Raw genomic sequence first — 10,818 nt, 5'->3', positions numbered from 1 at the left:
CCAACATGGTGAAACCCCGTCTCTACTAAAAATACAAAAATTAGCTGTGCGAGGTGGAGTGTGCCTGTGATCCCAGCTACTCGGGAAGCTGAGGCAGGAGAATTGCTTGAAAACGGGAGGCGGAGCTTGCAGTGAGCCAAGACTGCACCATTGCACTCCAGCCTGGAAACAAAGCAAGACTCTGTCTCAAAAAAAATAAATACATAAAATAAAAATACAGAAAGTTGGGCAGGTGCAGTGGCTCATGCCTGTAATCCTAGCACTTTGGGAGGCTGAGATGGGCAGATGGCTTGGGCACAGGAGTTTGAGACGAGCCTGGGTAACACAGCGAGACCCCATCTCTGTTTTTGTTTTTGTTTTTGTTTTTTTGAGATGGAATCTCGCTCTGTCGCCTAGGCTGAAGTGCAGTGGCGCTATCTCGGCTCACCGCAAGCTCTGCCTCCTGGGTTCATGCCATTCTCCTGCCTTAGCCTCCTGAGTAGCTGGGACTATAGGCATCCACCACCATGCCAGGCCAACTTTTTGTATTTTTAGTAGAGATGGGGTTTCACCATGTTAGTCAGGATGGTCTCCATCTCCTGACCTCGTGATCTGCCTGCCTTGATCTCCCAAAGTGCTGGGATTACAGGAGTGAGCCACCACGCCTGGCCCTGACCCCGTCTCTATTGTTAAAACATTATTTAATATAAATTAAATTTAAACATATACGTATCGGTTAAAAAAACAACTTTTTCAGTTTTTATTATGAACATAATATCGTTACAACTGATGTGATAAAAGTCATGTAATCCAATCAGCCAAAGAAACACCATGAACATCTGGCATATTTCCTCTGGTCCTCTGCTTCTTCTGCTTATTTTGGTTGTGGTCATTTGTTTGTTTGTTTGTTTGTTTTGAGATGGACTTTCACACTGTCGCCCAGGATGGAGTGCAGTGGCGTGAACTTGGTTCACTGCAACCTCCACCTCCAGGGTTCAAGAGATTCTCCTGCCTCATCCTCCTGAGTAGCTGGGATTACCAGTGTGAGCCACCACACCTGGCTAATTTTTGTATTTTTAGTAGAGACGGGTTTTGTCATGTTAGCCAGGCTGGTCTTGAACTCTTGACCTCAGGTGATCCACCAACCTTGGCCTCCCAAAGTGTAAGGATTACAAGCGAGAGCCACTACACCTGGTCTGTTTGCTTTTTTTAAGAGACAGGGTCTCACTGTGTTGCCCAGCTAGTCTCAAACTCCTGGGCACAAGTGATACTTCTGCTTCAGCCTCCAGAGTAGCTGGGACTACAGGCATGTGCCATGTAGCCAGTTTATTATTATTATTATTTAATTCCAGTTGAAATTATGGTATATATTAGGTTAGGTAATTTTTTCCCACTTACCATAATCATTTCCCAAATTCTGTCATTTATTTTTTTGACCTTAATGGAATTTATTAGGCAAGGAAGGAAAAGAACCACACCAGGCAGAGGGAACAATAGTGATATATAAGGCTATAGTACAGTGAAAATAATGACATTCAGAGAAACTGAGGTAGGCTGAAATTGCTGAAGTGTAGGGTACATAAGAGGGAGTGGAGGACATTGAGAATAGGACAGGTAGCGGGTTAAACCATAAAGGGCCCCGTATAATATGCTACAGAGCTATGAGTCTAATCTTAAAATATAAGAAAGCCTCAATCTTACATCTTTTCCAACTTGAGGTAATCAATTTTAAAAATATTCAATGAGCTTTCATCTCTTTTTAATTTTTTTAAAATTTTCTTTCAATCACTGATTTACAAGCAAGTAGGTTTCTAAGAAATACCATTTCTAAAGTTCTCATCCTTAAGTTTCCCCAATGTATCTGTAAAACAAGGCAAAACAATGTTCTGTCAGAGTTGGAATGGTTGCAGGGGCTTCTGCTTAGACTTTGGCTATAAAACCAGAAAGTGAAAGTTTCATGAGAAACAGGGTATTTGGCAGGGCTTGGTGGCTCATGCCTGTAATCCTGGCACTTTGGGAGGCCAAAGCGGGCAGATCACCTGAATTTAGGAGTTGGAGACCAGCCTGGCCAACACGGTGAAACCCTGTCTCTACTGAAAAGACAAAAACTATCCAGGCATGGTGGTGCACACCTATAATCCCAGCTACTCGGGAGGCTGAAACAGTAGAATTGCTTGAGACTAGGAGGCAAAGGTTGCAGTGAGCCTAGATCCTGTTACTGCACTCTCGCCTGGGCAACAGAGAGAGACACTGTCTCAAAACAAAACAAAATAAACAAAAAAAAAGGATACTTATGTAGAGTAACTCTCCACAGGATACTTATTAATTACAAGTGGTAAAAGAGTAACTTCACAAAGGAACAACCTAGCAGACACCACCATTACCAACGGATGGAAGTTAACAAGACTAGTCATAGGAACACCCAGCACTTGTGCCTCCTAGGGTGCTTACTGAGAAAGCAACAGCATTGCTCTGTGGGATTCCTGCCAACAGTTCATAGACTGAATCTAAACATGAGGACATATTAGACAAACCAACTCAGAGGACAAAAAACTGGCCTGTATTGAAAAATATTGGCCAGGCATGGTGGCTCACACCTGTAATCCCAGCACTTTAGGAGGCTGAAGTGGGCAGATTACTGGAGCTCAGGAGTTTGAGACAAGCCTGGGCAACATGGTAAAAGCCCATCTCTACTAAAACTACAAAAATTAGCTGAGCATGGTGATGCATGCCTGTAGTCCGAGCTACTCGGTAGGCTAAGGCTGCAGTGAGCTGAGATGGCACCACTGCACTCCAGAACAGAGCAAGACCCTGTCTCAAAAAAATAAAAAATTACCTGGGAGACTTGTTAAAAACTGAAGATTCCCAGGCCCATCTCAGACCCAAGGAATCAGAACCTTTTTTCCTGTAATTTTCTAGATTCAGTATAACACTCAAAGTTTTAAGGAAAATGAGAAGGCTCAGGATTAGAAATTCCAGATTTAACTGCTTGGTGAATACTGGAATGGATTATCCTCCCTCAATCTCTCTAACTCCTCCTCTGGCAAGGCTCAGGGCCCTAGCAGATTTGCCCAGGTGAAACTGATACTGAGATATTTTATTTTCATTTATTTATTTATTATTATTATTTTTATTTTTTAGGAGCAGAGGTTTAGTAAGCAAAAGGAAGAGAAAGGAAGGCCAAGTGCAGTGGCTCACACCTGTAATCTCGGCACTTTGGGAGGCTGAGGTGGGTGGATCACGAGGTCAGGAGTTCGAGACCAGCCTGGCCAACATGGTGAAAGCCCGCCTCTACTAAAAATACAAAAATTAGCTGGGCCTGGTGGCACGCGCCTGTAATCCCAGCTACTTGGGAGGCCGAGGCAGAAGAATTGCTTGAACCCAGGAGGTGGAGGTTGTAGTGAGCAGAGATTGCACCTTTGCACTCCAGCCTGGGCGGCAGCCTGTCTAAAAAAAAAAAAAGAAATTCTGTAACATGGTGCTATGGGTTGAATTGTGGCCCCCTAAAAGATATGTTGAAGTCCTAACCACTGGTACCTGTCATATGACCTTATTTAGATATAGGATTTTTTTTCAGATGTATTAAGGTTAAAATGACATCATTTGGACGTTCTTTTACTTTTTTGAGATAGGGTGTCACTCTGTCCATGCTGGGGTGAAGTGGTATGAAGATGGCTCACTGCAGCCTTAACCTCTGGGTTCAAGCGACCCCGTCACCTCAGCCTCCTGAGTAGCTGGGACCACAGATGTGCACCATCATGGCTGGCTGATTCTTTTGACTTTTTGTAGAGACAGGGTCTCGCCATGTTGCCCAGGCTGGTCCTCAACTCCTAGGCTCAAGCAATTCTCCTGACTTGGCTTCCTAAAGTAATGGGATTACAGGCATCAGCCACTATGCTTGGCCTATTTGGGTGGATCCTAATCCATTATGACTGGTGTCCTATTAAGAAGACATATAGGGAGAATGTCATGTGCTGTCAGAGCCAGAGACTGGCATGAGGCAGCTGCAACCCAAGGAACACCAGGCATCAACAGCCATCGCAAAGTAGTCAGAGGCAAGGAAGGATTCCACCCAGAGTCTCAGAGAAGCATGGTCCTCTAGAACTATGAAAGAGTAAATTTCTGTTTTTGTAAGCTGCCCAGTTTGTGGTGCTTTGTCACGACAGTCCTAGGAAACTAATGTACCTGGCTACTTCTAGCAATTTTGGTTTTTCAAGTCACTTAACATACCATTTATTCCACGTTTACCTGAGGAAACAGCATTCTCAGCTCCTTGGTGCTCATCTGGTGGAGAAGGAACATTTGCAGTAGCTCTGAGATCCTGGTTTTCCCGCTTTTCATGATTCTGGAATTCAGTGGGATTACTTATTTTTATCTCTGAATGATTCTGCTACAAATTTAAAAAGGAAATAAAATATTTTGATGATAAATAAGAAATAATTGCTGCCTTCCAAAGACAAGTACCAAAGTGAGGGGCAAAAGGGGTTAAAGGAAGAAAAGTAGGAGAATGAGATTTTTGGTGGCAGATTTGGTTCTCTGCCTTATCAAATGTCATGAGAATGTAAATTTGAGAATAGGAGATAATAGGGCACATTAAGAGGAAAATAGAAATGGCAACATTAACTTTCTTAGCAAGGACAAATGAAGAAACCTAATAGTCTACTGAGCAAGTGACTATATTGAGGCAGAAATTTAAATAATAATAATAATAATAAGTGCTGCATTTATTCACTCCAAGAAAAGTAAAAGCTAAGGCCCAGAATGTGGCAAGGCAAGAGTTCAAAAGAAAAGAACAAGTTTTCCTCTGCCTAGCAGCTCCCTTTAAAGACAGTTAGAGATAACGCTGTCTGAATAGCCAAGGCCAAAGGAATAAGCTCCAGACACCACCCTCCCCCCACCCCTTCCCCGTTCCAGAGCAAGGTTGAAAGAAAAAAAAAAAAACGAGAAACACAAGTTCTTTTACTGTTACTCTTTTCCCAGGCTTCTTAAGCATGATTAGCATGATTATGTTTTACAAATATCTGTATTTAGCCAGTTCTTGTTTTCCTTTTAACACAGCTACAAGGCCACTGGCTAAGTCAAGTTATTTTATGCTATAGATTATGTAACCTCTTACTGTATGATTAATTGATTTTATTTTGCTTCTGTAAAGCTGCTTATAAAAACCTCGGCTATCTTTGTTCAAGGCTCAGCTTTTAGATGTGAATCCTCTGAGCTGGTGTGTGCCTAAAACAAACAAATCCTCCTGTACTCCGTATTAGTCTCTCCGTTCCTCAGTTTACTGCAACAATATGAACATAGAAAAGAAAATTAAGACTGTATTTCGGGGCTGGGCATGGTGGCTCACACCTGTAATCCCAGCACTTTGGGAGGACGAGGTGGGTGGATCACCAGAGGTCAAGAGTTCGAGATTAGCCCAGTCAATACAGTGAAATCTCATCTCTACTAAAAATGCAAAAATTAGCTGGGCGTGGTGGTGGCCACCTGTAATCCCAGCTACTCAGGAGGCAGAGGCAGGAGAATTGCTTGAACCTGGGAGGTGGAGGTTGCAGTAAGCTGAGATGGTGCCATTGCACTCCATACTGGGGAACAAGAGTGGAAACTCCATCTCAAAAAAAAGAAGAAAAAAAAAAAAAAAGACTGTGCTTTGTAAAAATTACATTTGAATGAAAGGATAAGATAAAAATAAAACTAGAGTCTACGGAAAGCAAGCGAGGGAAGCCCCTTGCTAATCATGTGATCACACTGCTGAAAGACTAAGTACAGGGTGATCACCAGGCCAGGGGCAAGGTAGGAAGGAGAATTTAAACAAACCAATGAAACAAACAACAAAAAGCACATTTAATGCTTGTTTCTCTTTCCTTCCTATCTACTACACCTTACTTAAGTGAACACTTAATGAATGTTCATATTTATACAGCAAATATTTAACGTGAGCTGAATACTTAAAAAGTGCTTCCTGAGGGCCAAGCCCTGGGATGCAGTGATGAGCAGCTGGACTTGGGTCTGGGCTTTCATGGAGCTTACAGCGTACAGTAAGCTTACAAACACATGACATCACATGGGAATTTAAAAAGAAAGCTCCCTAAGAGTATGCCAATTTTGGCATAGGTGGTGGTATATTTTCTTTTTTTTTTTTGAGACGGAGTCTCGCTCTGTCACCCAGGCTGGAGTGCAGTGGCCGGATTTCAGCTCACTGCAAGCTCCGCCTCCCGGGTTTACGCCATTCTCCTGCCTCAGCCTCCGAGTAGCTGGGACTACAGGCGCCCACCACCTCGCCTGGCTAGTTTTTTGTATTTTTTAGTGGAGACGGGGTTTTACCGTGTTAGCCAGGATGGTCTCGATCTCCTGACCTCGTGGTCCGCCTGTCTCGGCCTCCCAAAGTGCTGGGATTACAGGCTTGAGCCACCGCACCCGGCCCTATATTTTCAATTTGTATATTTCCATTCACCTGCGAGTCAGGGTCCACACGGACAGTCCTGCGCCTTCTCCTTGTTTTGGTGACATGGCCAGTTGGCTCTCTCTCAGCTTGTTCCTGGTTGCTGATCTGCATCTCAGTCTCATCACAAGAGGATGCAGAAGTTTGACTTTCATCCTGAAGAGAGAGGTATTACTCTGCTATGTGCTATGCATACAGTTATAATGCTCAGGAAGAATCAGAATTTAGACAGAATAAAAAACATATTACATATGCAAAAGAAAAAATTTAAAACTCTCTAGCAGTAAATTGTAGGCAAAGACAAGAATTATAGAGTATTTAGGACAGACACGGTGACTCACATCCGTGATCCCAGCACTTTGGGAGACCAAGGCGAGTGGATCACCTGAGGTCAGTTCAAGACCAGCCTGGCTTTCATGGTGAAACCCCATCTCTACTAAAAATCACCCGGGCATGGTGGTGCATGCCTGTGATCCCAGCTACTTGGGAGGTTGAGGCAGGATAATCACTTGAACCGGGAGGGAGAGGTTACAGTGAGCCAAGATGGCGCCATTACACTCCAGCCTGGGCAACAAGAGTGAAACTCCATCTCAAAAAAAAAAAACAAAGAGAAAAAAAAACCAAAAAACTTAGAGTATTTACAAAGAAATAATCACACTTAGCAACCCAAATTAATAAATTCGGGTAGAAAAACATTCCAAGTTATTTTAGTGTGAATAAATACGGAAATTGGGCCAGGCGCAGTGGTTCACACCTGTAATCCCAGCACTTCGGGAGGCTGAGGCAGATGGATCACTCGAGCCCAGGACTTTGAGACCAGCCTGGGCCACATGGCAAAACCCAATCTCTACTTGAAATTATTAAAAATTTATTAAGGGAGGGGCAGCGGCTCACACCTGTAATCCCAGCATTTTGGGAGGCTGAGGCTGGTGGATCACCTGAGGTCAGGAGTTCGAGACCAGCCTGGCCAACATGGTGAAACCCTGTCTATACTAAAAATACAAAAATTAGCCAGGCGTGGTGGCATGTGCCTGTAATCCCACTTACTCGGGAGGCTAAGCCAGGAGTTATATATTGTATTATCTTCATTTACTTTAAGGTCATCTTTTTCTTTCTTTCTTTCTTTTTGACAGACAAGGTCTTGCTCTGTTGCCTAGGCTGGATTACAGTGGCTTGATCATAGCTCACTGCAGCCTCAATTTCCCAGCTCAACTGACCCTCCTGCCTCAGCCTCCCAATCAGCTGGGTCTACAGGTATGTGTTACCACACCTAGCTACTTGTTTTAATTTTGTAGAAATGGGGTCTCACTATGTTGCCCAGGCTGGTTGTGAACTCCTAGGTTGATGTTATCCTCCTGCCTTGGCCTTGCAAAATGTTGGGATTACAGGCGTGAGCCTCTATGCCCAGTCCATTTTCTTTCTTTTTTTTTTTTTTTGAGACGGAGTCTCGCTTTGTCACCCAGGCTGGAGTGCAGTGGCGCGATCTCGGCTCACTGCAAGCTCCGCCTCCCGGGTTCACGCCATTCTCCTGCCTCAGCCTCCCGTACAGCTGGGACTACAGGTGCCTGCCACCACACCCGGCTAATTTTTTGTATTTTTAGTAGAGATGGGGTTTCACCATGTTAGCCAGAATGGTCTCGATCTCCTGACCTCGTGATCCGCCCGCCTCGGCCTTCCAAAGTGCTAGGATTACAGGCGTGAGCCACCGCGCCCGGCCCCATTTTCTTTTTATTTATCTTATTCTCTGTCAGACTTCAGGCTTTCCTCAAATGTCTGGTGGTTGTTGGTTGTTTATTCATATTTCTTTCTTTCTTTTTTTTTTTTTGGAGACAGGGTCTCCCTCGGTCGCCCAGGCTGGAGTGCAGTGGCACGATCTCCGCTCACTGCAACGTATGCCTACCAGGTTCCAGTGATTCTCTCATCTCTGCCTCCTGAATAGCTGGGATTACAGGCACCCGCCACCACAGCCCGGCTAATTTTTATATTTTTAATAGAGATGGGGTTTCACCATATTGGCCAGGCTGGTCTCCAACTCCTGAACTCAGGTGATCTGCAGCTTGGGCCTCCCAAAGTGCTGGGATTACAGGTGTGAGCTACTGTGCCTGGCCATGTCTATTCATATTTCATAGCAAATCAGGAAAAACCTCACTAGGAGCTTGAGTGTGCAGGAAAAGTGTGTTATTTGGTAGGATTCCTTGGGTAGGGAGGAGGCCATTATGCTGGTGTTTCCTTGAATGCCCAAAGGCAGAAGACTTTGTCTGACAACTATTTAATTTCCTTAATGAGAAATCTTCCAATATTTTAGAGGGCAGGCAGTCTACCAGATGTCTATTTCGCTATTATGGCCACAGGCCATCCCTTGATAGTCTATTTATTTGGCTTGGGGTTTGGTGAGGCCTATACATCAGTATTTTTATTTTTATTTTTTTATTTATTTATTTTTTTTTTTATTTGAGACGGAGTCTCGCTCTGTCGCCCAGGCTGGAGTGCAGTGGCCGGATCTCAGCTCACTGCAAGTTCCACCTCCCGGGTTTACGCCATCCTCCTGCCTCAGCCTCCTGAGTAGCTGGGACTACAGGTGCCCGCCAACTCGCCCGGCTAGTTTTTTTGTATTTTTTAGTAGAGACGGGGTTTCGCTGTGTTAGCCAGGATGGTCTCGATCTTCTGACCTCGTGATCCGCCCGTCTCGGCCTCCCAAAGTGCTGGGATTACAGGCTTGAGCCACCGCGCCCGGCCTTATTTTTTTTTGAGACAGAGTCTAGCTCTGTCACCCAGGCTAGAGTGCAGTGGTGTGATCTTGGCTCACTGCAACCTCCTCCTCCCAGGCTCAAGCAATTCTCCTGCCTCAGCCTTATGACTAACTGGGATTACAGGTACATACCACCACGCCCAACTAATTTTTTTATTTTAGTAGAGACAGGGTTTCACCATGTTGGCCAGGCTGGTCTTGAACTCCTGACCTCAGTTGATCCACTCACCTCAGCCTCCCAAACTGCTGGGATTACAGGTATGAGTCACTGTGCCTGGCCATACATTAGTATTTCTTTATTTCTTTATTTTATTTATTTTTTGAGACGGGGTCTGGCTGTGTCACCCAGGATGGAATACAATGGCACAATCTCGGCTCACTGCAACCTCCAGCTCCTGAGTTCAAGCGATGCTCCTGCCTCAGCCTCCCAAGTAGCTGGGACTACAGGTGTGTGCCACCAGCCCAGCAAATTTTTGTATTTTTAGTAGAGATGAGATTTCACCATTTTGGCCAGGATGGTTTCCATCTCTTGACCTCATGATCCACCCGCCTCGGCCTCCCAAAGTGTTGGGATTACAGGCATGAGCCACTGTACTCAGCCATCAGTATTTTTAAAAAGTTCCCCAGCCTAGGCAACATAGCGAGACCCTAGTCTCTACAAAAAAATTTTTTAAAAAGTAATAAGGTGTGGTGAGTGTGCCTGCAGTTCCAGCTACTTATGAGGCTGAAGTCAGAGGATTGCTTGAGGTCGAGGCTGCAGCAAGCCATGATTGTGCCACTACACTCCACCCTGGGTGACAGAGTGAGAACCCATTTCAAAAATAATTAATTGCCGGGTGCGGTGGCTCACGCCTGTAATCCCAGCACTTCGGGAGGCCGAGGTAGGCAGATCATGAGGTCAGGAGATCGAGGCCATCCTGGCTAACATGGTGGAAACCCGTCTCTACTAAAAAAACAAAAAAATTAGCCAGGTGTGGTGGCAGGCGCCTGTAGTCCCAGCTACTCGGGAGGCTGAGGCAGGAGAATGGCGTGAACCTGGAAGGCAGAGCTTGCAGTGAGCCGAGATTGCGCCACTGCACTCCAGCCTGGGTGACACAGAGAGACTGTGTCTCAAAAAAAAAAGTTAATTAAGAAAAAAAATTTTTAAAAATACAAAATATGTCTGTTGGGAATCAAAGAATAAAGCTTAAAGAATAGAAGGCCTGGCTAGGCGTGGTGGCTCATGCCTGTAATCCCAGCACTTTGGGAGGCCAAGGTGGGCAGATCACCTGAGGGCCTGGCCAACATGGTAAAACCTCCACTCTACTAAAAACACAAAAATTAGCTGGGCATGGTGGTGTGCACCTGTAATGCCAGTTACTCAGGAGGCTGAGGCAGGAGAATTGGTTGAGCTGGGGAGTTGGATGCAGTGAGCCGAGATTAAGCCACTGTACTCCAGCCTGGGTGATAGACCAAGACTCCATCTCAAAAAGAAAAAAAAAAAAAAAAAGAGAATAAAAGGCCTTAACCAGAGGTGAAGCGCAATAGTTCCAAGTGATGTAAGGTCCAGGATATGCCCAGAGACGCAGATGGCTGATCAAGCGCAAAGCCAAAGATCACCAGCGTTAAGGATAAGGAGAAACCAAAGATCACCAGCGTTAAGGATAAGGAG

At 44.9% G+C, this 10,818-nt stretch overlaps 1 protein-coding gene across 1 annotated transcript in view; it reads right to left on the bottom strand.

The window, feature by feature from the left end:
* Window positions 1-10,818, bottom strand: part of NUSAP1 (nucleolar and spindle associated protein 1) — a 66,797-nt gene that overhangs the window by 27,340 nt on the left and 28,639 nt on the right. The window contains exons 4-6 of the mRNA XM_023198395.3: window positions 6,431-6,574; window positions 4,210-4,324; window positions 3,373-3,422 (exon numbers count right to left, since the gene is read on the bottom strand). Coding sequence (XP_023054163.2) covers window positions 3,373-3,422; window positions 4,210-4,324; window positions 6,431-6,574 — 309 coding nt within the window. The remainder of the gene's footprint in view (window positions 1-3,372; window positions 3,423-4,209; window positions 4,325-6,430; window positions 6,575-10,818) is intronic.

The sequence above is a fragment of the Piliocolobus tephrosceles genome, chromosome 6 (genome assembly GCF_002776525.5).
Source record: "Piliocolobus tephrosceles isolate RC106 chromosome 6, ASM277652v3, whole genome shotgun sequence".
Taxonomy (NCBI): Eukaryota; Metazoa; Chordata; class Mammalia; order Primates; family Cercopithecidae; genus Piliocolobus; species Piliocolobus tephrosceles.
Note: the sequence above shows the minus strand (reverse complement) of the source record. Positions and strands in the feature narration are given on the sequence as shown.